At 34.1% G+C, this 27417-nt stretch overlaps 2 protein-coding genes across 5 annotated transcripts in view; both read left to right on the top strand.

Annotated features, from left to right (window-relative positions):
• Positions 1-27417, top strand: part of RAD54B (RAD54 homolog B) — a 134015-nt gene that overhangs the window by 35821 nt on the left and 70777 nt on the right. For 2 of the 4 annotated variants that reach the window (XM_021942507.2, XM_003902978.4), the window contains exon 4: positions 24235-24429. In XM_021942507.2, coding sequence (XP_021798199.2) covers positions 24235-24429 — 195 coding nt within the window. Of the gene's footprint in view, positions 1-918; positions 1377-5195; positions 10115-24234; positions 24430-27417 lie in introns of those variants that run through there. The other 2 variants (XM_009213343.1, XM_009213344.4) reach the window with 2 other exon arrangements.
• On the top strand, positions 927-10114 carry FSBP (fibrinogen silencer binding protein). Its single transcript, XM_009213339.2, has 2 exons — positions 927-1376; positions 5196-10114. The coding sequence occupies exons 1-2, from the start codon at positions 1003-1005 to the stop codon at positions 5719-5721; spliced, it is 900 nt and encodes a 299-aa protein (XP_009211603.1). The 5' UTR covers positions 927-1002; the 3' UTR covers positions 5722-10114.

Genomic DNA, 27417 nt, shown 5'->3' with positions numbered 1-27417 from the left:
TTAACAAATATATTCTAAGTACTGAAACTGGTGGCCTTGAAAATGGCTATACTAGCTGTTTCCTTTCATAGTCCAAACTGTGTGAATATAGCTAAATAAAAAATCTGGCTGTATTATAATAGCAAATGCGATTTCGTGTGTGGAGTCTTAAGGCGTGATTATACTGTTTCTCACCATGAATAGTGATTTTTTACACATGATAAGGCAGGCTAGCATATTCACATACATTACGGCTAGAATAATCCATTGCTCTAAAAACATGATTTTTACCTGATTTTTAGATTGAGTGTTCTATAAAAATTTTTTCTTAACTGAAAAAAATATGCAGAGGCTAATGTAGACTGTAAAATGAAGGAGAAGCTTAGCTTTACCGTGGAGTCTGGGTCTGGGTGTAACCTAACTAGCTAGGGGATATGCAATTCCTGATTGACAGCAGGTCCAGCATTATGCAGATTTTGTAAGGGAGAACACTCAGCTCAGAAACAGTGATGAGAGGCTCTGTTAGGAATTACTGCATTCACCACTCATATCTTTTAGTTTTCTGTCTACTGGATTTGCAAACAAATAGCACAAAACAGTTCCTCTTTTGTTTTTATTAAAGTGATACTGCAATGCAGTTCAGTCTGTCAGCTAGGCATACGTGTGAAATTTGATATTCTCACTAAATTAGCTAATTTTTAGCTGTGTTCCATGCTTATCTCTAGACCTTTGTGTATTAAATCCTGTCTCGAGCTGTTCCCTTTATACACAAGTGTGTTTTGCTTGTGCCTTCCTGTCTTCTTCAGTGAGAAGCTTTATGTAGGTCAGGCTTGGCTTAAGCAGATTTCCTGAACCTGCGTCAGCTTAAGCTGGAGGAATTTTAATAAACCCTCCCCTGTAGGCGTGGGCCTAAATGAGGCTAGCCTAGTTAAGCCTGATCTTTTTCTGTTTGTGAAAAGAGCTGAGCAGAGCTGAAGGCTGCATGGTGGTTTCAGAAACTGCCTACTTAATTTGAAAAGAACAATGGTAGGAAAGGCTAGATCTTCCAATTTTACCTTATCCGAAAAGCTTGATTTGCTAAAGCTTGTGAAGCCATATGTGAAAATTCTCGAAGAACACACTAATAAACATTCAGTAATAGTGGAAAAGAATAGATGTTGGGATATCATAGCAGTTAACTATAATGCAATTGGAGTAGACCGCCCTCCTCGAACAGCACAGGGCCTACGCACCCTTTACAAAAGGCTCAAAGAATATGCCAAACAGGAGCTATTGCAGCAAAAAGATACCCAATCAGATTTTAAAAGCAATATTTCTGAGCCAACCAAGAAAGTTATGGAGATGATTCCCCAGATTTCCAGTTTTTGCCTGGTAAGAGACAGGAACCACATACAAAGGTAAGCTTTATTTTGTTTTGTTATGGAAAATTATGGCGCCTCCTATCTATTGGGCTTTGGCTTAGTCGTGATAGAGATATGCATAGTAAGCATCCCCACAACGGGAGCAATGAATAGTGTCTTTGTTTTGCATTTTTTAAAAAGAGAAAAGTGAGGCTATGAGGAATTTTTCTGTTGCATTTAAGCTACTTTTTACTGTCTTCCCCTCCCCCTTCCCTCCTGTAGTTTCTAAAAGTAAAGGTTAGGGAGGAATAAGTGGGATGAAATTTGTGACATCACTTCATAAACTTTTGAAGCTTTAAAATTAAATTATTTAGTTTGCTTCTGAGAGATACTTTTTTTCTCTTTTAGTATTACATTTCACTGGAATTTTCAATTTTATATAAAATTTATATAAAGTTAGCAGTTTCCAGAGAAATGGAACCTTTGCTTTTTTATGAATTGTCATTGTCTACACTTACTGAATATGTGTTAACTAACAAATATAACTTAAATCAATAAGTAAACTTGTTAATGGCATGATTGTGTATATAAAGACAGTTTAAATTATTTTTCTAACACATTTAAAATAAAGATGAACGCAACTAAAGGGAGTTAATGCCTAATTAGGGATTCAGTTTACTTAATAAAATTAAAAGTTTTTTTTTGTTTTTATTCCTTAATGGTCTAGTTTCACTTTGATCTTGGATCATATAGGAAAGAGTAAGCTTTCTCTTACTGCTTTGCAAGGATATCAAATTATGAATTTTAAAATACCCCTAAGAGCAACTGGGTTATTTTAGAGTTAGAAGCAATTTTTTGGTTAAACTTGTGTTCTATGTAACTGTTTGCCTTGGAATTTTCAAAAGTATTATCTTGCCACTAATTCAGATTGTAACCTCTGGCAAAATATAAAGATGGCAGCTACATTCTTATTCTGAACCATTTAGATTAATTTAAACAAATTGTAAACTCCTTGTTAGTTTGAGGAGCCTTTCACACAAAGCTTTACACAATGTGCTTTTCTATTGGTGGAAGAGGCATTATATAAGCAAATTATTGATTACTGTGAAATCCCTTTGAAATTAGAAGAGAAACAGAAAAAAACCACTTTGTAGCCAAGTGCATATGTTATTTTGGTAATTTACTAGGAAAGTATTTTTGAGCCTAGCTTCTTACCAGATATTGCTTATTTCTACTTGATAGCACAGTAAAAAAATACCACCAGTGGGAATCCAGGACATGAATGCACAGTGGATTAATTCTTGGGGCCACTGGTTAAAATGTTCACTGTGATGACAAAAGATGAAATCCCAATAGCTGGATATCCAGAAAACTACACAGTAAAATTGTTTTATACTATGCTACTTATGCAGAATTTTCTCCCCCTTGAACCCTGGAGAAAAATGCTTTTTGCATTGCAGGTATAAAACTGTACCCTTTGGTTAGTAGGTATAGGTTTTTATAATTTGAAAACTACATGTAGAAACTGTAATTTTAATTAGTTGCATATTTTAAAAATACAGTGAGTATAGAAGAGAAACAATATATAAATATACAAGTATCTGGTTATATTTTGACCATTTGCGTGTGTATGTTTACAATATTCACACACAAAAAAATCTTTTGGGATATCAACATTTCTCTGATAAAAATGAGTTGATTTGTGCGTTTCTATACCTATGACTTAAATAATATCAATTTGTTAGGTTTTAAAGGGAAGAATGTGAGAAACATCCCTCTTAAATTCTTGTGTTACTGTGTCTACATGGACATTTTCTCTGTGTTAGCTTATTTCTTTAATCTATATATTTAATGTGCTTATATTTATTTGACATCATCCTTGAATCTTAATAATCTCAGAAGTTTATAATTATTCTATAATCTTAACTATACTTCTACATAAATATGCCTGTTAATCTTACCAAACTCTTCCTTTTTAATAAGGAAAATACAAGTGTTTGCGTTGTTTAAAATACTTAAAAATATATACCTGTTTTGTAAGGCTATTTATTTCGGTAACTCACATTGACTTATGTCTTTATTTTTACCTCTTCCTAATATCAGTTTTTAGTTTGTGTTTTTGTAAACTGATCTTCAAAGTTCTGATTCTCAAGTCCTTCTCTGTCATTTTTGTGACCTGCCCTAAAGCTTTTTTTCTCCCTTTTTACATTGTTATGCCTTAGTTGTAATGTTTTAGCTAAAATGGAATGGAATGTTCCAGATATAAGGCATATTTTTAATTTACTTGGGAGTATAATGTCTATGTTTATACTCTTATTTTACCTACTAATTTGAAATAGTAATTATGTGATTTTAAAAACTTAATTTTCATATGCAATTTTAACCTTTTCCCATTTCAGGTTTTAGCAGAGCTATTAATAGAAGCAGAGCTTGCACTTTGAATTAGATTTATAATTAATTGTTTTGTTTTTGGAAATCATAAAATGACACAGAGACAAGAACAAAAATGAATTTATATAATCTACAAATAGTTTTTTTATTATATACTATGTATATGTTTCATTTTGTCTCTTAGATAAATATCTGATATTTCTGGCAATTTAGTGCCATTAATAAGTAATGTATGAGTAGTTTTAATCTTTTTCTATGCATTCTACTTGAACTTGTTCCAGCATTTTAATCATCCATGTAGAATGTATTCTTTTAATTATGTTTCTTATATGTAAAATCTTCTCTAAATAATATTAAATAAAGTATTTCCATTAATGTTCAATAATCTAATTTCCCTTTATAACTTTTATTTTTAAATTAGGCAGAAGCATAAATTTAAAAAAAAAAAACCTCAAGGAGCAGATATTCTTAATTCACAGCTTCACGTTATACATAAAATTATGTTTATAAAACATAATTTTAAGGTTTATTGCCTTAATAGTATCATAACTTGTCATATTAAAGTTTAAATTATGCTAAAGCTGTAGTTGTCTCCATTAGGAATGCATAGTTGGTGGAAATTATGTGTAAATTTAATAAACCTTTAATATATCTGTATAGGCCATTAAAAATGTTTCATTAAAAAATCATTTAGTTTGTTCTTTTCAGTCATTCAACACATAATGAGCACCTCCTAGGTTCTAAGTACAGTACCTACTAGGTACTGAGTATGCAGTTGTGGATTAAAACCGTTGCTCTTGTGAACTTTACCTGACCAGTGATTGAAAGACTTAAAGAGCAACTGAGTCATGCGGTTCAGGATAGGTAAAAGGGAAGTTTTTCCTATCAGATAAAAGCATCTGAAATAAGAAAGGATAACCTCCAGTAGTTGAGCATATCCCAAAGCCATATACAATCTTTATGTTTTATTTTTTGGGCAAATGCAGAAATAGTACCTCCCATAGTTGGCCTTTCACTGTCCTCTTAGAAGTTATGGGCCTTGGTGGTTTTAAGATCAGTCCAGGAAAGCAGAAGCAGGAAGTCTAGGGCTAAGGTATGGGGATAGTAAGACTGAGAATGCATTAAATGGCTCTTTACACCATTTGAAAACCTTAGGTTTGTGGGAAAGATTGTTGTCTGTTTGACAACATTAAAACTGACTTTTCTTTGTTATTTTCTTCATTGGCCTTCTATAATATTTGTAATTTCCTGCCCCTTAAAAGTACAATTTTAAAGTTAAGGATGGGGGAGATCTTTAAGTATATATTATTGAAATCCCAATCTTAGTCACTTTAATGTATTTCAAGTGTTAAGATTTTTTTTGTTTTGTAACTTTATAGTTTTAAAGCTTCATAATTTAATGTATATTAAATATAAAATTATGCTATAAATATACTCTTTTTTTCATTTGATTTACATATTATAATGCTTTTTTGTGTGCTATAGTGCAAACTTGGATGAGGAGGCACAGGCTGGTACCAGTTCACTACAGGTAATGTTGGATCACCATCCTGTTGCTATTACAGTGGAGGTGAAGCAAGAAGAAGACATTAAACCACCTCCTCCACTGGTTTTAAATTCTCAACAGAGTGATACTTTAGAGCAAAGAGAAGAACATGAATTAGTACATGTTATGGAAAGATCCTTGTCGCCTTCACTTTCCTCTGTTGATATGAGAATGACATCGTCTCCATCTTCTATTCCAAGGAGAGATGATTTTTTTCGGCATGAGAGTGGTGAACACTTTAGGTCACTATTAGGGTATGATCCTCAGATCCTGCAAATGTTGAAAGAGGAGCATCAGATAATTTTAGAAAATCAAAAAAATTTTGGATTGTATGTTCAGGAGAAGAGGGATGGATTGAAAAGAAGGCAGCAGCTAGAGGAAGAGCTACTAAGAGCAAAAATTGAAGTGGAGAAGCTGAAAGCAATTCGCTTACGGCATGATCTACCTGAATATAACAGTCTCTAAGTTTTTTTTTCAATCTTGCAATTTGATAATTTTGATTTTGGCCAAATTACTTTAATTTGGGAATATCCTGAAACAAAATACACGTTCTTGAAAAATGTTAATCTCTATTATGGAAAAACTTTTTTGATATAATTTTCTAATTATTTTCTTTTGAGATATTAAAATTTACTGGTTGGTTGGCATGGTTATAGTTTTTATTGTCTTCTTTTTTTTTTTTTTTCCCCGTAAGTTTAATTGTTGACCTTACAAAAGATGTTTTATTCTGATCACTAATATATACACAAATACATAAACAAACACATATTCTTTCAAAGTTCTGAGTCTTTTTTTTTTTTTTTTTAACATTTTTAGTTAGAACTTTGAAAGTGGTAATTAGAGATTTTTAAGTCAGTCTAATTTAGGAGCTATACTAACCTAATACCAAGAAGCTTGTCTGTATGACATTGGTTTTTATGCTTTTATCTTTTGAAGGAGTAAATCCTAGGATTTTAGAGATGGAAGATATTTGGAGAACACTTTTTTCCATCTCTGCAGTTTAGGGGTAATGAAACAGGCCCAGGGAGAACTCAATGACTTACTTAGGGTAACAAAGCTATTTATGGCAGAGCAGAGACCAGCACTCAGTTTTTCTTTGTGTAATTTCCCTCCCTCTATTTGATAGAAGTAAATATCCACCAAAATATTCTCTAGATTTAAATATTAGAAGCATTTGTTTCATAAAATTGCCTTTAAAGATTGTTAGGTTGTGAAATCAGAATAATTATATAAATTACCCCATTCTCTCTCTCTTTTTGTTCCAGCAAAATAGATAAGGTATTCCATTGAAGCTATTATATATTTTGGCTGTGTGATTTAAAGACATGTCTTAATTCATTTTAAATGTCCTGTTCTGGAAAAAATTTCTTTCACAGTAAAAATCAGAATGAACAAAATTACAATTTTATGTTTTTTATAAGTATTGTTATTTTAGTATTCGTGGAAATAAAACCTCAATTCTTAAAGCATACATATTGAATTTATATTAAATCTCTAATATGTATGTTACTTAAGAATTTCTATTTTTGCTGGGGCTTTATTGAGAAAGGATTTTTAAGCCAAGGTTTAGAATGGAGTGGGTGGAATTTCAGCAGTGAAGGGGACCATGGATGTTTGAAGCCAGAGTGAGAAGCTGGAAAAAAGAGGGATGGGAAAAAGTGGATTGAATGTATAAACACAAATGCAGTGGTGAGCCAGTAATTTTAAGTGAATGTAGAGAGAGTCAGTTTGGGCTGTGGTATCCTGGACTAGGAAGGACATCTCCCTGGACTAGGTAGGGCAGCTGCTGTTTAGCTCCAGCAGAATTTTCACATGCGGGAATAAACCAGAAATCTGCATTTTTAATGCAGAATTTTCCAATTTAAAAATGTTTGCAAATAACACAAAATGCTTTTAAAACATACAGACAACATGTGAGTGGGCCTCATTGAGCCATTGGGCTTCCAGTTTGTGGCCTTTGGAGTAGAGCAATGGTTTTCCAAGTATGGGTCCTGACCTGCTGCATCAGCATCACTTGAGAGCTTGTTAGAAATGTAAATCCAATTTCAACTGAATTAGAAACCCTGGGGGTGGGGTCAGCAATCTCTTTTAATAAACCCTCTAGAGATTCTGATGCATGCTAAAGTTTGAGAACCAGTGAAACAGAGTATTTTGGAACCTTGCTTGGTGCCCAAATCATGCTAGTCTCAAAATTTTTGTTAAAGAGTAGTTTAAAGTGAACTGAGGGATATAAATTTGGGTGATGGTTGGTACCAGATTATGAATTACATTAAATATAATTTTTTTTTTTTTTTTTTTGAGATAGAGTCTTGCTTTGTCGCCTAGGTTGGAGTGCAGTGGCACGATCTTGGCTCACTGCAATCTCCGTCTCCCAGGTTCAAGCGATTCTCCTGCCTCAGCTTCCCAAGTAGCTGGGACTACAGGCGCCCCACTATGCCCGGCTAATTTTTTTGTGTTTTTAGTAGAGACAGGGTTTCACCGTGTCAGCCAGGATGTTCTGGATCTCCTGACCTCGTGATCTGCCCGCCTCCCAAAGTGCTGGGATTACAGGCGTGAGCCACCATGCCCAGCCTAAATACTATTTTTAATGAGTCAGACTTAATGTACAATGGGAAGCCATTGAATGCTTTGAATTAGGGGGGTAATTTCATTATAGTTGTGATTTAGGAGGAGTGGCATTTAGGGACAGGCACTGTATTGAGAAGAACTTAAATCAGAAATTTAAGTTATGGCTATAGAAATAGAAAAAAATGAACTCTTTAAGGTACTATTTTAGTATATTGACTGCTTAATTTCATTGGTTGGATTAAAAAGAGTGTTTTATAGCTGGTAGAGTTAACTTTTTTAATTATAAAGATGCCCTGAATATATAATATATTATATCCTTTTGACAATGTTACCTTTTCTCTTTAATCTGTGCTATGAGTCTAATCAATCTTGTAATTCTTAATTTGAGGTAATGTTTCCCAGTATAATTCTACTAAATACTCTTGGCAGTAGTAAGCTTTATTTTTTTAAATTATTGAAAGCGCATATATGAGATGTAATTCACTTTACAGTTTCAGCATGCTACTAAGAATTGATAATGAATGTTCAATTTGAATGTTGGCTTTTACAGCAAATCAGAGTTTTCCCAAGTGTGTTCTGTGGAACGTTAATTCTGTGAGATGTTTCTAGAAAAGAGATCTGTGTTCAAAAAAGATTTTTTTTTGGTGGTTAGGTTCTAAAATAATTGTGGAAGGAAAAAATTATGTATATACAAGGTAGCCCTTGAAAATTCCTTTGCTGCCCATAAAATAGCATAAACATAGTCTGCTACAGTCGTATTTTTCTACAGCATTGTTTAAGATTGCTTTTTCTTTAGTGTGTTAGGTGACACAATTCATTAGCATTTAGGGGCTGTATACAATAAGAAACTTATTTTAACGTATTTTTAAACACCAGAATCACACTCTGAGTTTACTGCAGCAACTTTTCCAAGTCAATCTTGTTTTTCTCCAAGTCAATCTTGCTTTTAATTTGCAAAAGTTTAAATGCGTATAATTCTGCTCATTGTCTACCTCCTCTTGTACAACCATGATTAACGTAGTATAGTTTATGAGAATTCCTGAATAAAGAAAATTATTTATTTGACCATAGAATCCTTTTTGGAGGCTGTTTATTATCTTACAGAGTATCTTAGGGTAATTTGGAACCAAACCTTTTTTTTCTTCTTTTTTATATTGAGACTTTTTTGAGTTTGGGGACTGCTTACCAACTAACATTAGCAGTTTTTGTTGAAGACAAGTTTCATTAAGGAGAATATATAGGGGCAAGTTTGCTAGTACAATGGAATATACACTTGGCTCTCTATCTGCAGGTTTCACATCTGCACATTGAACCACTGTGGATTGAAAATATTAGGCAAAAAAAAAAATAACAATACAACAATAAAAGTAATATGAAATTTAAAAATACAGTATAACTGAGGTAGGAGTTGGGCTAAGCCCCAGTTTTGGGGCTCACTTGTCCTATATCCTAACAACTATTTACATAGTAGTTACATTTGTTTTAGGCATTGTAAGTAATCTAGAGATGATTTAAAGTATATGGAAGGATGTGTGTAAATTGTATGTGAATACAAACATTTTATATAAGGGACTTGAGTATCTGTGGATCTTGATGGGGTAGGGGGTGTCCTGAAACCATTCCCCCTTGGATACTGAGGGATGACTATACACTTAAGCCACCAAACATCCTGCATACCATAGACAATTGTTTGGGGGCCATGAGTTTTCATTACAAAATGTAATGCTGGGAGAACATAGAGAAGAGTGATTTTGTTTTTTAAATGTAGACTTGATTCTGTAGAAATATACTACATTTGAGAAATATACTAAGTAAATAGATTATTTCATCCAATACATTAGTAATTTAGATAGTGGATAGCCACTTTCCTATCTTTCTCTTATCCATATGAATGTAAATGGATATGTTGTTACAACTTATGATTTTCTAAACTAGCTGTGATTTATAATGACATCCTGAGAAAAGTCAATGAAACTCATTTCCAATGAATACCAGATTTCTTAAAATAGTCAAATATTTTTCTTTTTTGTATGATGAGATATCAACTTGGTGTTATTTCATTTTTTTTTTTAAGGAGTCACTCTACCCTGTTCTGTGTTTACTTACGTGAAAATGTTTAAAATACGAGTTTTTTTTTTAATGTGCCTTCTTTTAGAGTAATGTCAACTTTTAAATACACATGTTTAAATAACTTAGAGTGTAATAAATTGTGTTTAATATATACTGTAGATAATGATGGTTAAATGCTTTGTTAACACATGTTCTTTTAAATACAAGATAATGCTTTGTACTGATTTGTGTACTTTTTTTGTGTGCCGTTAAGACAAATAATTCAGTACTGTAGAGGTAAAATTTTTCGATGAGGTATAATTGAAATACATTGTTTAGATGATTATGTTGTAATAGATGGCCAATGTACCATATCTAAATATCACATTTCATTTTTTTTTCAAATGTTAAGAGCCACAACTTCTCAAAATCACATATTTGACAGTGAATTTGATTGTTAACACTTAAAAATAATTAGATGAAATATTGTTGCCTACTTAAACAAGAGTAAGTTCTTAGAATATGCTACCTAATTAAACATTAACAGTCAAGCAAAATCTTTGTATACGATTTTGAGAAATTGTTCAATATATTTTTATATATCTTTTATATTGATTAAAGCTAGTAGTTATAATTTGAACATATTATTTATTTTTAGTTTCCATTTGCTTTGTAATAGTGGAAAGCAAAATAAATGAGTAAATAAAAATAAAAATAAAAATATCGCTCATATCAGTCCAGACAACTTAAACTAAAAGGATATATCATTATAATTCCACTTTGCTAGCAGGTCTTTTTTGTTTTAAAATTTATGTGTGAATTCACCTCTGTTACAAAGTTTTTTTTTTTCCCTAATATTTTATTAAGAAACCCTTTAGACATACAGAAAAATTTAAAAGATAGTTACAATAAGTATCCATATACCTACCACATAGATTCTGCAATGAATGTTTTGCTATACTTGCTTCATCACATATTTATCCATCAGTTCTTTTTTTTAAAGGAAAAATGTGACTTCAAAACAAGTTGTAGAATTAGAATAATTTACCCTTAAGTACTTCAGCATGAGTATTACTAGAGTTCACTATTTATTTGGGCATGTGTGTTTTTTAGGTAAGATTTGCATACAGTGAAATGCACAAATTTAAAATACACCATTTGGTGAGTTTTGATCCACAACTGTGTAGCTCAAACCTCTGTCAAGATTTAGAACATTATCACCTCAGAAAGTTCTCTCTTGCCTGCTTCTAATCAGTCTTCTTGCACGTCAGGCAACCGTTGTCCTAATTTTAAAAAAATTATAGATTAAGTTTTGCCCATTCTAGAACTTCATATAATTGGAATCGTACAATATGCATACTTTGTTTCTGTTTTTTTCATCTATCTTAGTGTTTTTAATATTCATTCATGTTTATCCATCCTCCTATTTGTAGCGCATTGCTTTCTGTTGCTGAGCAGTATTCCATTATATACATATACCACACTTTGTTTATCTATTATCTTTTGATGGACTTCTTGGCAATTTCCATGTTTTTTGGCTATTATGTATAAAGATTCTATGAATATTCTTGTGCAAGTTTTTCATGGGCATAATACTAGATTAGGGAACCATATAGATTTAAGCTTTAAGAAATTGCCAGACATTTTCTAAAGTGATTATATCATTTTACACTTCCATCAACAGGGTACGAGGTTTTTTTTTTTTTTTTTTTTTTTTTTTGTAATCTTTGCAAAAGGCTAGGCATAGTGGCTCACACCTGTCATCCCAGCAATTTGGGAGGCTCCAGTGGGTGGATCGCTTGAGGCCAGGAGTTCGAAACCAGCCTGGCCACCATGGTGAAACCCTGTCTCTACTAAAAATACAAAAATCAGCTGGGCGTGGTGGCAGGCGCCTGGAATCCCAGCTACTCAGGAGGCTGAGGCAGGAGAATTGCTTGAATCTGGGAGGCAGAGGTTGCAGTGAGCCCTGATCACACCACTGTACTCCAGCCTGGGCAACAGAGTAAGACCCTGTCTCAAAAACCAAACAAACAAAAAAAAACCCCTTTGCATGTTCAGTGATTGGAATGTCAGAATTGAAATTGACGAATAATTTTTGTAATATTTAAGTGTATTCAAAATGCTGGGCAGGTAATTTAGATACCTGGGAATATTGTAGTTTATTGGTTTTTTGTTTTTTCATTTTAGTACTAGTTGCATATATGCTTTGACATGAGGTATTGAAGAAATACGAAATGTGTAGTCTCTGCTATGCTTATAAAACAATTCTGAAAATGATCTTTAATGCAAAGAAATATCTTCTAGGTTTACTTTATACTTAATTGATACTTACATTTAGTTACATTCAATCTCTTATTAGATAAAGAAAACTGAGTATCAGTTTGAAGGGATTTGTATATTAATGTTTGTATGCTTTTTAGTGTAATAAAAACTTTCAATCTTAAATTTATATTGAAGTTATATGTTAATGCATATTAAACATTGTGGTAGGTTTTGGTAATTTTAAAACTCAAAACATGAGCTGCAAGAGTATTTACATTCTTTATTGAATTTGATTATATGAGACATTTTAAATTTCATTTGTGCCATTGAAAACAATGTATTTAGAATTGTTAAACAAAAGAGTATTAGGCTAGATGCGGTGGCTCATGTCTGTATTTCTAACACTTTGTGAGGCTGAGGCAGGAGGATTGCTTGAGTCCAGGAGTTCGAGAGCAACCTGAAGACCTCATTTCAATTAAAAAAAACCAAAAAGAATATTAAAGGCTTAGGTTTATGAGATGTACAATTAAGTCATTCAACTCTAGAGTGGCTAAGCTTAGGAATTGTTCATTAAGATGATAATGCCCACTATTAATATTAAATGACATTATTTCCCTTGATCAAAACATGGTTTTAAGCATCCTGCCCTTATGATTTTTTTTTTTTTTTTTTTTTTTTTTTTGAGATGGTGTCTCGCTGTGCCACCCAGGCTGGAGTACAGTGGCACAGTCACAGCTCACTGGAGCCTCAGCCTCCTGGGCTCAAGCAATCTACCTGCCTCAACTTCCTGAGTAGCTGGAACCACAGGTGTGCACCACCATGCCCAGCTAATTTTTGTATTTTTTATAGAGACAGAGTTTCGCCATGTTGTCCAGACTGGTCTTGAGCTCCTGGGCTCGAGTGATTCTCTCACCTTGGCCTCCCAAAGTGCTGGGATTATAGGTGTGAGCCACTGTGCCCAGCCGCCTTATGAATCTTGCAGATAGGCCTTCAAGTCTCTTGTTTATGCTGACCACTTTTTGGTATTGATTTGGCAAGCACATTACAGGGTCAAGGGGAAAATAGATCAGAACCCAGTTTACAGTTAAGAAATTACAGAGTGGGATTGTTAGGGGTGGTTATTCTGGGACATAGCAAATTAGTCAGTATTTTCTGTAATACAAGTTGTCTAGATATAGGAGGTTATGTTCTACTATTCCATGTTCCCAACCATCTCGTTTTTACCTTTTGGAATTATTCACCCTCTCTATTCCCTGCTGTATGGCCTACATAATTTTAAAAATGGGAGTAATTGGGAAAGGGACAAGGGCAAACGTCGATGGTGTAAACATTAAGGGAGCACTTACTCTTTGGCAAATACTGTTGTAAGTGTTTTACATATATTCACTAATCCTTGCTCACAGTAGGTTTGTGAGGTGTTAGTATTATATTCATTTGATAGATTTATAAACTGGCACAAAGGGGTTAAGTAACTTATCCAGGGTCACAGAGCTAGTAAGAGGCAGACTTAAGACTCTAACCCAGCCAGTCTGTCTCCATAGTTCATGCCCTTCTACTGTTCTGCAAAAGAAAAGTGTGTATCTGAGAATCTTATGGTATTTCAAAGTTACTTGTAAGTAATTTCTGAATTATCAGAATTTAGTTATCTCATTCATCATTTTTTCTGGGAGCTGGTGGGATAGTGGCAGGGAGGGTCTTAGACATAACAGCTATTCTCTTAGACCCTGGGAATACAATACAGTATTTTACTCCAGGATGTTTTTCCCAGCCTTTTGATGAAGACATTCTTTTTACCCGCTCTTTAGGGCAAAAGAGGAAGTATGTTTTTCTCTTAGATAACCTAATGAAAAAACAGAGAAATTTTAACTGTGCAGAAATATTTTGTCAGTTTTTAATTCAATGCACAGTGACTGCTCCTGGTAGAAATAATGCAAAAAGAGAAGTAATTAAAATTGACTAAAATTGCACACAGCAAAATTTTTTAGAGTTCAAAAACTAATGGAAGCATTCTGTCTTTTGTTAATGCTAAAAACCTCAAAACTTTATCTGGGAAGATTGGGCTTGGTAAAACAACAAAGATTAACCCATGACAGCTACAAATTTATCTAAAAACTGGTAAGTTTTCTTGACTAAAACTTGTTGGATTAATACGATCCTGATAATATTTAGCTGTGCAAAATTTGACTCAGTAAAACTGCATTTGGTAGAAATTATGGTTATAAAAGAACAAGTTCATAAAAGTTTTCACTGATCAGTGAAATAATATGGTACATAAACAAGTGACTGAAACTTTGTTATAAATTTACTTCAAAAATGATCCTGATGGTAACAAGTTTTTTTTTTTTTTTTTTTTTTGAGATGGAGTCTGACTCTGTTGCCCAGTCTGGAGTGCAGTGGCACCATCTTGGCACACTGCAACTCTGCCTTCCGGGTTCAAGCAATTCTCCTGCCTCAGCCTCCTGAGTAGCTGGGACTACAGGCGCCCACCACCACGCCTGGCTAATTTTTTGTATTTTTAGTACAGATGGCGTTTCACCATGTTAGCCAGAATGGTCTTGATCTCCTGACCTCGTGATTAGCCCGCCTCAGCCTCCCAAAGTGTTGGGATTACAGGGGTGAGCCACTGTACCTGGCCGGTAATAAGTCTTTGTCAATGAAAATGAAAAATTAGGTAATAATGGAAATGAGGACAGAGTTACATTCTAACGCAACTCTTAATGAAAATGAATTTTAAGATAAATACATATATATGTATATTGATACATATTCTTTTTCCCAATTAGTCCCATTTTTAAAATTATGTAGGCCATAAAGCAGGGAATGGAGAGGGTGAATAACTCCAAAAGGTAAAAACAAGATCATTGGCAACATAGGATAGTGGAACATAACCTCCTATATCTAGACTACTTGTATTATGAAAATATTGACTAATTTGCTATGTCCCAGAATAACCACCCCTAACAATTTTATATATATATAATTTTTTGTGTGTGAGGGGGCTTTCTAGAAAATTCTGAAACTGGATTTAGAATTGGCGAAAACTGGAAAATTCTAAAAGAGCTATAACACTAAAAGATAATTATATATATACATATATTTATATGTGTGTGTGTGTATATATATATATATGTATTTTTCTTTTTTTTTTTTTTTGAGACGAAGTCTTGCTCTGTTGCCCAGGCTGGAGTGCCAGTGGAACGTTCTTGGCTCACTGCAACCTCCGCCTCCCGGATTCAAGCGATTCTCGTGTCTCAGCTACCCAAGTAGCTGGCACTACAGGCATGTACCACCATGCCTGGCTAATTTTTGTATTTTTAGTAGAGACGGAGTTTCGCCACGTTGGCCAGGCTGGTCTCAAACTCCTGACCTCAGGTAATCCGCCTGCCTCAGCCTCCCAAAGTGCTGGGATTACAGGCGTGAACCAGTGCGCCCAGTTGATAATTGTATTTAATTGTATTTAATTAGATAATTGTATTTTAATTAGTTGATAATTGTATTTTAATTATAAACATTTAGTCAAAATGTACCTAGAGTCAAAATAGCAGTTTTTGAAAAGTATCTTGTTCTGTGAGTATGGTGATGAACAAATCGAAACAGACTCTCAGGACTTTATAAATTACTGGGGAAGGCTGACATTAAATAATTTGTTACATAACTAATTATTGAGATAATGTTGAGGTAATAGGGTGGCTAGGTCTAATTTGGCAATTGGAAATTTAAGTTGTACAGAGAGTGGAAGTTAATTTAGATAAGAGCATTAGAAGAAGACAGGAAAAAGTCTCTATAGCTGGAAATAGCATACTTCCTTCAAGATTACTAAGACTCATAGATTTTAAGCAAGAGGGATACATTATCAGATTTACATTTAAAAATAGATAACTACAATTTGGAAAACGTCTTTAGAGAATAGAGGTGGCAAAAGAAGCTCTCAGTAGACTTGTTGGGAAGCCCCTGCCGTAATACCGAAATTCAGATCAGAGATGAGTTGAAAAAAGTGGAGGCAATGGAGAAGGATACAATATATAACTCTGAAAACCTGGTGGGGGGCAGAATTATCTGAATTTTGTGGTTGATTGTCTGTGGGACTGAAAAAGTAGAGAGTGTCAAGGATGATTTCCAGTTTTCTGGCTTGAATAAGGACGAGACATGGGGAAACCAAAGGAAGAACAATTTTTGGAGAAAAGATACGTGGACATGATGAGTTTGAGATGTTTATGAGGTGTGTGGACATGTCTGGGAGGCAACTGGATATGCAGATCAAGAGTTGTAATCTGGGCTGGAGAAAAAAAAGGTTGTTAGTACCTGGGCGGCATTGAAGCCACTGAAGTGGATGGGCTACTTAAAGAGAAGAGGTGCACAGTGAGAGAACATGGCCTAGAAGCCAGTTCTGAAGAACTCCAATAAATAAAAGGTAGATGAAGTATGAACTGGCAAAGATGTCTAAGAAGAAGCAAGCAAAGAGGTAAGAGGAAAATTTGAAGGATGTTAGAGAAGCTACAAAAGTATAGTTCAGTATTTCTAGGAGGAAGTAGTCAACACTGTCTAATGCTTTTGAGAACTTTGATTAGGACTAAAAACAACCTGTGGGTTTATAGACGAAGAGCTCCTAGTAACCTTTAACAGGGCAGTTTCAGGGGAAGCCAGATTGGAGCAGTTGAGGAATGATTGGGAATTTGAAGAAGCAGAGGCGGTGTGGGGGTGGGAGTGTTTGGATACTTGAAGTTGAAACAATGGGGTAGACAGCTTCTTATGGTATGAAAACATCTCTTGTTTTTTTGAGACCGTGTCTCGCTTTATTGCCGAGGCTGGAGTGCAGTGGTGTGATCTCGGCTTACTGCAACCTCCGCCTCCAGGGTTCAGGTGATAGCTGGGATTACAGACACCCACTACCACGTCTGGCTAATTTTTGTATTTTTAGTAGAGGCGGGGTTTCATCATGTTGGCCAAGCTCGTCTCGAACTCCTGACCTCAGGTGATCTGCCCGCCTTAGCCTCCCAAAGTACTGGGATTACAGGCCTGAGCCACCGCGCACGGCCAGAAACTTCTCTTTTTATGTATGTGTTTCTTCCTGCAATACATGTTTCTCCCTGAAATATATCACAAAATAATCTTGACCTTATTTTTCCATGCTATGTTTTTTTCCCATGATTTACTGTGGAGAAAGGAGTTTATTAAGTAGGAAGTCAAAGAGTGACCCTGTTAAGAGCTCTTTGGGAGGCTGAGGCAGACCAGTCGCTTAAGCTCATGAGTTTGACACCAGCCTGGGCAAAATGGTGAAACCCCGTCTCTACTGAAAATACAAAAAAAAAACAAAACAAAAAACTAGCCGGGCTTGGTGGTGCACGCCTGTAGTCCCAGCTACTCAGGATGCTGAGGTGGGAGGATCGCTTGAGCCTGGGAAGTGGAAGTTGCTGTGAACCAAGATCACACCACTGCACTCCAACCCGGGTGACAGAGTAAGACTCTGTCTTTAAAAAAAAAAAAAAAAAAATCAAGTTGTCTTTGGCCCTTTTACTACAGCATGTTGATATATTGATGTAGAGTACAATCATCTTGCTTAATGACAGGGATATGTTCTGAGAAATGCATTGCTAGGTGATTTCGTTGTGCGAATATCGTGGAGTGTACTTCCTCAAACCTAGATAGTATAGCCTGCTACACACCTAGGCTATGTGGTATATAGCCTATGGTTCCTAGACTGTAAACCTGTACTGCATGTTGCTGTACTGAATACTGTAGACAGTTGTAACACAGTGGTATTTGTGTATCTAAACATATCTAGAAATAGAAAATATACAGTAAAAATATGGTATTAAAATCTTACGGGACCACCATCATATATGTGGTCTGTGGTTGATCAAAACCTTGTGTGGTACATGACTGTATAGTAAAGTGTTCAATAATTTCTAGTAAGTGAGTGGGCTTATTTCAACCTCTTTTATTTCACTCTGTTAAATTGTTCATGTTGCTGTTGTTTTTTGTTTTTTGTTTTTTGTTTTGGTGGGGGCCAGGCTGAGAGAGAAGAGGGAGGAGTTTTTAAATGAGGTGGGTTTATTTAAAATATTGTAACGGCCCCGTAACTTAGTCAATACCTCCTATTAAAGAAAATATTAAATGGATTCTTAATTCTTCCAGCACAGTCAACACTTATGTTCCATGTATTTTATTAGCATTTTACATATTAAAATTCAGTAGATTTATTTTTTGCTTTAATTTTATTTTTATTTATTTATTTTTTTGAGACGGAGTTTCGCTCTTGTTGCCCAGGCTAGAGTGCAGTGGCATGATCTTGGCTCACTGCAACCTCCGCCTTCCGGTTTTAAGCAATTCTCTTGCCTCAGCCTCCCGAGTAGCTGGCATTGCAGGCGCCTGCCACCACACCCGGCTAATGTTTATATTTTTAGTAGAGACAGGGTTTCACCGTGTTGGTCAGGCTGGTCTCGAACTGCTGATCTTGTGATCTACCTGCCTTGGCCTCCGAAAGTGCTGGGATTACAGGCGTGAGCCACCATGCCCGACCTTTTTGCTTGGTTCTTACTAATTGAAATTCTTTTATGCCTATGTTTTACTTAAATATTTTAAGTAAAATTCAGGGTTTAGATTCTACATATTGGCAATATGTTGACTGAATGTTGAGGGTTTTCTGGTCAGATTAAAACTTTAAAGAGATGAGAATCTTTTCTTTTTTTCTCAGGTACCTTCTTTACGTGTAATGTGAAATTAGGAGCGTCTTGCAAAGAGGAAATGAAGATACATTTTAAAATGTCCTATCACTAATCAAATTCAAATTGCAGCATTAAGGAGATACCATTTCTACCAACTAAATTGATAAAGATGAATTCACAGAAAAAGTTCAAAGAAGCTTTATGATAGTCAAAGCTATCAAAATTAAGCTGAAAACTCAATTGTCTGTCACTATCCTATATAATAATAAGGAACAAATTGTTGATACAGGCAACAATTTGGGATGAATCCTAAAGATATTATGCTGAATGGGAGAAATCATTTTTAAAAAGGTTGTATACTGTATGATTCCATTTATTTGACATTCTCAAAAAGAAAACAATATTCATGGAAAACATGTCAGTAATTGCAGGGGTTTTGGGTAGGGAGAGGGTGTGAGTATAAAAGAATAGCATGAGGAAGTCTTTTGGGATGATGGAACAATTCTATATCCTGATTGTGGTCATGGTGGTTCTGTGAATCTATACATGTGTTAAAATTTGTAGAGCTGTACACCAAAAGTCTATTTTACTGTATGAAAATTTAAAAAATAAAATAGTTAAAAATGGATAAAGGTGAAGTTTTGTGCTAACGCAGGTGTAATGAAGTGGACACCCTTGCTTGGTGGGAATATCACTGATACAACCTTTCGTGGAGAACAATTTGTCAGTCTAAATCAGGAATTGAAAATCTTTAAATTCATTGGACTGGTAATTTCATTTCTTGGACTTTGTCTTCTACAAATAACCAGAGATGCGCAGATTGAGTATAATAGAGCTTAAAAAAAAAAAAAGCCCAGTAATAAGGGACTAATAATATGTAGAAATATATCCACAATAACATATGAAAAGAGGAGAGTAAAAACCTATCCACTACATTTTCTGGGACATTAGAAGCACATTTCCCCCAAAAAAGTATCTGAAAAATGACCTGTTACCCATACACCCTCGTTAGGGAAGGAGGGTCAGAAAACTGGAGGAGCTGCACTTCAGTCTTTCGTCGTCTTGGTTCCTGCTCAGGGTTCTAGCAGTCTGAATCCTTTCAGGAACTGATCAGAGTTCGCTGGGTCATGCCAGACAGAGGTGACTCAAACTGGGTGTGAATCATTTGTTTTCTCAGAAAAAAACTTTGTTGGTTCTGAGTATAATTTACTGGTTGAAGATAGCCAAGATTCACTTTGTAAATCCATGAATGCCAGTAATGAAGGTACCATTTATCTGAATTCTAGTAGTGATAGATTTTTCAGGCTTTTGGCGGGTTGATTTACCTGGCTTGGAGATGTACAAATTTTTTTTTTTCAAGACATATGTCTTCTTTTTTCTTCTTCTTTCTTCTTCTTTTTTTTTTTTTTTGGTGAATACTCAGCAGTGTAAACGGCTGGTTATAGTAGGTGTATGTTTAACTTTTAAAGAGTCTGCCAAACCGTTTTCCAAACTGGTTGTACTGTCTGACATTCCTTCCAGCAGGATATGATATTTTCAGTTGCTCTATATCTTTACTAGCACTTACTGTGGTCAGTTTTTTTTTTTTTTTTTAAATTTTAGTCAATCTAATCAATGTGTGGTGTTACTTCATTGTGTGTGTGTATTTTAAACAACTTTATTGAGATACAGCTAACATACCATATGATTCAGTCATGTAAAGTGTACAATTCATTGTTTTTTAATATAGTCCCATGTGCAACCGTCAAAACAGCCAATTGCAGAATATTTTCAATACCTGAGAAAGAAACTTTGTACCTTTAGCTACCACCCTCTTGCTTCCTAACCCCATCCTTACCCTCCAGCCTAAGCAACCATTAATCTATTTTCTGTCTCTGTAAGATTTTGCTGTTCTACACATTTTATATGAATGGAATCCTAAAATATATGGCCTTTGTTACTGGCTTCTTTCACTTAGCATAAGTGTTTTCAGGGTTCATCCGTGTTTTAGCATGTATTAGTACTTTATTCTGTGATGGAATTATATTCCATTGTATGCATATGCCACATTTTGTTTAACCATTTGTCAGTTGCATGCACATTTGGTTTGTTTCTACCTGTCGGCTATTATTAATAATCCTAGCTATAAATATTCATATGCAAGTTTTTTTGTGGACATATGTTATTATTCTTTTGGGCATATACTTAGGAGTATAATTACAGTGTCATTTGGTAACTTGTTTAATTGTTTGAGCAGCTGTCATGCTGGTTTCCAAAGTGCTGCACCATTTTATACTCCTGCCAGCAGAGTATGAGGGTTTTGATTTATCCACATCCTCAGCACACTTGTTTATTATCTGACTTTGTGATCCCAGCCATCCTAATGGTTGTGAAGTGGTGTTTCAGGTTTTCAATATGTATTTTCTGGGTAACTAATGATGTTAAATATTGTTTTATGTGCTTATTGGTTGTTTGTATATATCATTTTCTGAATTGTCTAAGACTTTTGCCTATTTTCTGTTGATTTGTTTGTTGTCTTATTTTGAAACTATAAGAATTATTAGGCCGGGCGCAGTGGCTCACGCCTGTAATCCCAGCACTTTGGGAGGCTGAGGTGGGTGGATCACTTGAGGTCAGGAATTCAAGACCCACCTGGCCAACCTGGTGAAACCCCATCTCTACTAAAAATACAAAAAGTAGCTGAGCGTGGTAGTGGGCACCTGTAATCTCAGCTACGCGGGACACTGAGGCAGGAGAATAGCTTGAACCCAGGAGGCAGAGGTTGCAGTGAGCCAAGATCACACCACTGCATTCCAGCCTGGGCTACAGAACAAAACTCTGTCTCAAAAAAAAAGAAAAAAAAAAAGAATAATTATTCCAGACACAAGACCTTTGTCTTATTCATATGTTGTGAATATTGTACCCCAGCCAGTGGCTTCCCTTTTGTTTTTTTAATGGCATCTTTCAAAAAGGAAAAGTTTTAAATTCTGATAAAAGTTGATTTATAATTTTTGATTTTTATATTTTTTGCTTTTGTATTCTAAGAAAGCTTTGTATATCCCGAGGTTACAAATATTTTATCCTGTGTTTTCTATTAGAGATTTTTTGTTTTAGGTTTTACATTTAGGTCTGTCATTCATTTTGAGTTGAATTTTGTATATGGGGTGACTTAATGGTTGATGTTTATCTTTTCCAAATGTATATCCAGTCGGTTTAGCAATGTTTGTTGAAAATACTTTCTTTTCCTCATTGAATTTGCTTCCCCACCTTTGTTGAAAATAATTTCACCGTATATGTGTGAGCGGGTCTATTTCTTGCTACTCTTCCAATGCATTGGAATGTCTATATGTCTTTTTTGGAGAGGAGGGGCAGTACCAAACTATCTTGATTATTGTAGCATTATTGTAAACATCCAACTTTGTTCTTTTCAAAAATTGCTTTGGTTACTCTATGTTATTTTTCTTTTCATATGAATTTTTAAATCAGCTTGCCAATTTTACTAGAAGTGTCTTGGGATTTTGATTGGTATTGTGTTAAATATATTGATCATTTTGGGGAAAATTGCTGTCTTAACAAAATTGAATGTTCCAATTCATGAAATAGGAGCTGTACTTATTTATAAGAGCTTTGTTAATTTTTTTTCAACAAAGCTTTTAAATTTTAATGTAGAGATCTGGGTTATCTTTTGTTAGATATTTTCCCAAGTATTTCATATGTCTGTTTTTTGGAGCTACTGTGAATGGAATGTAAAAAATTTTATTTTTGATTATTTCTTGCTAGTCTATAAGAATACAGTTGATTTTTGCATATGAACCTTGATCTTGTGACTTTGCTAAATTTATTCTTCTTTATTTTTAGATTCTCTGGGGATTTCTATGTAAATAGTTACAACATCTGTAAATGCTCCCGTTTTCTTTCTTTCTTTCTGATCTTTATACTTTGTATGCTTTTACTGCCTTATTCCTATTTAAGTAAATAGGAAAATAGTAAAAAGGAAAAAAATTGCTTCGTTTTGTTTTTTGAATTTTATTGTTTTGACAGTTTCCATGGTTAAAGTGTATATGAGATAAAAGACATAGGGAAGAGCTCTTCAGTAATGGGGGGAATGAGATTTTGCTGTCTTCAGCTAAACCACCTTTTATCCAACCACTGAAAATCTAGTGTGTACAAGTTAGGTGTAAGAAGCAGGAGACAAAATAATTTTAATAATATTTATTCTCATTTGTACTTTGTTGTTTTATACTTGTTCTTATTTGAAAAAGTAACATATCATATGATCCAACACTTTCACTTCTGGGTATATAGACAAAAAGAATCAAATTGGTATGTCGAAGAGCTATCTGCATTCCCATGTTCCTTGGAGTATTTTTCACAATAGCCAAGATGTGAAGTCAACCTAAGTGTCCATCAATGGATGAATGGATTAAAAACTTCTTGGTATAGATACACAGTGGAACATTACTCAGCCTTAAAAAACGGCAATCCTGTCACTTGTGACAACATGGATAAACCTGGAGGACCTTATGCTGAGTGAAATAAGCCAGACACAGAAAGACAATTATTTTGTGATCTCACTTATATGTGGAATTCAAAAAAGTTAAACTCTTAGAACAGAAAGTAGAATGATGGTTACCTAGAGTTGGATAGAGGTGGAGCACTGGGGAGATGTTGGTCAAAGGATCCGAAATTTCAGTTAAGGAGGAGTAAGTTCAAGAAATCTATTGTATAACATGGTGACTATAGTTAATAACAATATATACTTGAAAAATGCTAAGAAAGTAGCATTTTAAAAAATGTTCTCACCACAGAAAATATGTGAGGTAATGGATAATATTAATTAGTTTGATATAGCCATCCCACAGTGTATACATGTATCAAAACAGAATGTTGTGCACCTACATATATATAATTTTTATTTATCAATTAAAATAAAAATTTCAGGTTTTACTTTCAGAGAACTCTGTAATCTTTGCCTTTCCTCAGCTTGTCATGTCACTTAATTAAATCAGTTTTGTCAAAATTTGATTTTTAGATATTTTTCCATGCTATAGACATTGAAATAATATCTTAATTTTTAGAGTTTTAAAATGTTTACAGTGATTATTATGTTATTCTACTTCAATTGAGTTTATTTCATTTTGGAACAGTAAGATATTTACAGTCATTGTACTTGTGGTAATATTAACACCTGATATTTGGATTTCTTAGTTTATAAAATGCTAACATGAGTATGATTGAGTATTATCATACTATAGTATGATACATATACTATATATATAGTGTATATATATAGTATATGAGATATATATAGTATATGATATTATACTATAGTATGAAATAGTATGATTCATACTATTTCTTAATATAATCTAATTTTCTTGTGCTTTTTGTGTTTGAATGATCTTACTACTTAGACATTAAAGTCATTTTTAATAATTTTTTTTTTTAATTGTAGTTCATTTGACTCCTAAAGAAGTAGCAGTGTCCAAGGAACAAGAAGAGACATCTGATAGCCTAGTTAAATATTTCAGTGTTGTTTGGTGTAAGCCTTCAAAGAAAAAACATAAAAAATGGGAAGGTGATGCTGTTCTTATTGTAAAAGGAAAGTCATTTATACTAAAGAATTTGGAAGGCAAAGACATTGGAAGAGGTATTGTGATACTACCTAATGTTTACAATTTGGACTGAAATTAGTATGTATCTCTGGTTACCTAAATGAAATATAATTAGGTTTTATAAAGAGATGATGAGGTATTCTTTAATGGATGTTCGTGCTTCAACTGTGTATAATACATAAAATAATCTCATAATGATTAGTGAGCCTGCTAATCTTATGGCTTATGCTAGCTCAGTGAAGCGTATCCTATCCTATGGTTTCATTTTCTCCAAAAATGGCCAGCCAGCTATATACAGTTATTTTGGTACTTTTCTGAGCTTAAACACTAAATTTGACTTGGTATACTTTCTCTCTCTCCCTCTTTTTTTTTTTTTTTTTTTTTTTGAAGAATGCTAAGTGGTTAAAATTGAAAAATATGTTGATATTGAGTTGAATGATATGTAATTTCAGCACTACTCAATAATGTTTTGAAAAACAGAGCAAGGAGATAATGGTTAAGCCTGACCTAGATTAACATATGGAAATTGGAGGTTGCCATTGTTTCTGTTACAAAGTGTTGCCAGCATAATTTGTAGTAATACAAGTTAGGCTACAAATTAAGAATGGCTAACACCAACTACAGTGTCTTTGCATTGTCTCAGTTCAATTTTGAGTGTGACCTGTAACTATAAAATCTGTTCTACATGTTTATTTACTTAAAAATATATAGTTTTTAATAACTATTATGTGCCAGGCAGTATGCTAGGAATACCAAAGATGATTATAATTTATAATTTAGTGGGAACAAAGCAAAGTAATTGATGATTAGGAAGCAATAATACAGTTATTTCAATGAGAATTTTTACTAAATGCAGTGGGAGCATAAAAGAACCATTTAATCTGCCCAGGAGGCTAGGGGTAAGCTTGATAGGAGTTACCGTTTAAGGTACTATTTGAAGGATGAATAGTTTTGGAGGTTATAGGTAAGGGCCATGTGCAAGAGAGAATAGCACATATAAAGGCATAAAAGCAGGAGGGAATTCAAACTAGTTCAGTGTTTCAGGAATGTAGTGTATGAAAGGCTGTGACAGTGTTAAGAGTTGAAACAAACTAAATTATCTACAATAGAATGTTTTATTTATTATGAAAGTATGGAACAACTGTGTATAGTGATTAGAGGAAGTAAAAAGAAAAACATAGTACACATTCTATGTTGGTTAAGGTAGATTGGGGCTAGATTTTTGGAGAATTTGTTCATGCATTGGTATTGCTCTTTAGCAAAATTCTAAAGTCAATGAGAGACAAAAAATTATCACAATTACTTTGGAATATCTTTTACCCCTAAGGTATAGTATGCATGGTTTTGTATATGTGTAGTTTATAATAAAATGATCTTTCAGTTGCAAGTAACAAAAAATGAAAATTAGGCTTAAAACAGTGGGTTTTTACCCTGACTATGCCAGTAGAATCACCTGAGTTGCTTTTAAGGGTGTAGTGGCTCACGCCTGTAATCTCAGCACTTTGGGAGGCTGAGGGGGAAGGATTGCTTGAGGCTAAAAGTTCGAGACCAACCCGGGCAACTTAGCAAGACCTTGTCTATACAAAAAAATAAATTAACCAGGTGTGGTGGCATGCATCTGTAATTCTAACTACTTGGGAGACTGAGGTAGGAAGATTGCTTGAACCCAGGAGATCAAGGCTGCAGTGAGCCTTGATCATACCACTGCACTCCAGCCTGGGCTGGAGAGACCCTGTCTCTTAAAAAAAAAAAAAAAGAAAGAAAAAGAAAAAGAAAAAGAAATGCCGATGCCTAGACTCTGACCTTTCTTTGAGACTCTGATTTATTTGACCTGTATGGTAGGGAGAGGGACTGAAGATAGGTATATTTTAGGGTTTTCAAAATGAAAATATCCAAACATAGGACTTGGTTGCTTAATTATAACATTAATAAAGGTATGAACCTGAAGTTAATTTTACAAGTTACTGTCTATAAGCAGTTTTTCTTTTAAATAACTGGGATATACAATATGTAAATTTGTTAATGTAAAGATAGAGGTGCTAAGAAAACTGAAAGCTGGAATGCTAAAATTGCTAATAGTTTGTGATAATGCATCAGGCTCAGTTGGCCATCGTTGCATAATACCTAAAAACAAACAAACAAACAAAAACCAGTATGAGAAGCAAAGTTTAAGAGTAAAGGAAAATCTTCTAGCGACTGAGATGTTTGAAAGAGTCATCTTTGGATCAAGATCATCTATGGATCTAAATGAAATGAGAGATCTTGGAATTAGAGCTACTTTAAAGGTACCTCAAAGTTAAGAGGTTATTCTTGTCTTCCATTTCCATGTAAAACTGAGATTAACAGTAATTGGATTTTATGTGAAGATAAGACTATAATCTTCATTAATTTGGATAAGTGAAGACCAATACTGAATTGGGATGGAGTGATGGGTCTTTGACATTGAGCTAAGTAATTTCTTCCTATATCAGAGCATTAAAATTAAAAAGTATTCCACCATAAATAATTTAAGACTATATATTAAATACAGATTGGCACAGATTATAAATTTTAGGCCAGTTTCAGTAGAGAAAATTTAGTAATTTTCAACTACTTGAAAAGGGTCATCGTATTTTCTAAATTGCGACAGTCTTTTATTATTGTTTTTAAAGACTTAAAACTTTCTGGTGTACACAGCTCCTGCGCTTGGTAATGGCACAGTAACTACATATTTAATAGTTTAATGCATTTAATAGACCAGCATGGAAGTCTAAAATTCCATCTATGTGGTTAATGAACTCATTTTAAGCAGCCTATGACTGACTCATTCATACTTATATTTCATCAGCACCTTTACATAGCAACACTAAATAAATGTTCATCAAATTAATAATTGAAACAAGCTTAATATTACAAAATATTCCATGTTTTATTAAAGAGTTAGAGCATGGAATATCTATGACCTCTTGCCACAACTGTATTTTAACTTTGCTATCTCATGTGGAACAGTCAGTACTAGTTGTGGTAACAGATGCTTTTATTGC

Source organism: Papio anubis, chromosome 8 (genome assembly GCF_008728515.1).
Source record: "Papio anubis isolate 15944 chromosome 8, Panubis1.0, whole genome shotgun sequence".
Taxonomy (NCBI): Eukaryota; Metazoa; Chordata; class Mammalia; order Primates; family Cercopithecidae; genus Papio; species Papio anubis.
Note: the sequence above shows the minus strand (reverse complement) of the source record. Positions and strands in the feature narration are given on the sequence as shown.

Coding starts and splice junctions, on each gene's coding strand:
- FSBP (XM_009213339.2), top strand. CDS start 1,003: ATGGTAGGAAAGGCTAGATCTTCCAATTTTACCTTATCCGAAAAGCTT. Junction 1,377..5,195: donor GACAGGAACCACATACAAAG/GTAAGCTTTATT, acceptor TGTGTGCTATAG/TGCAAACTTGGATGAGGAGG.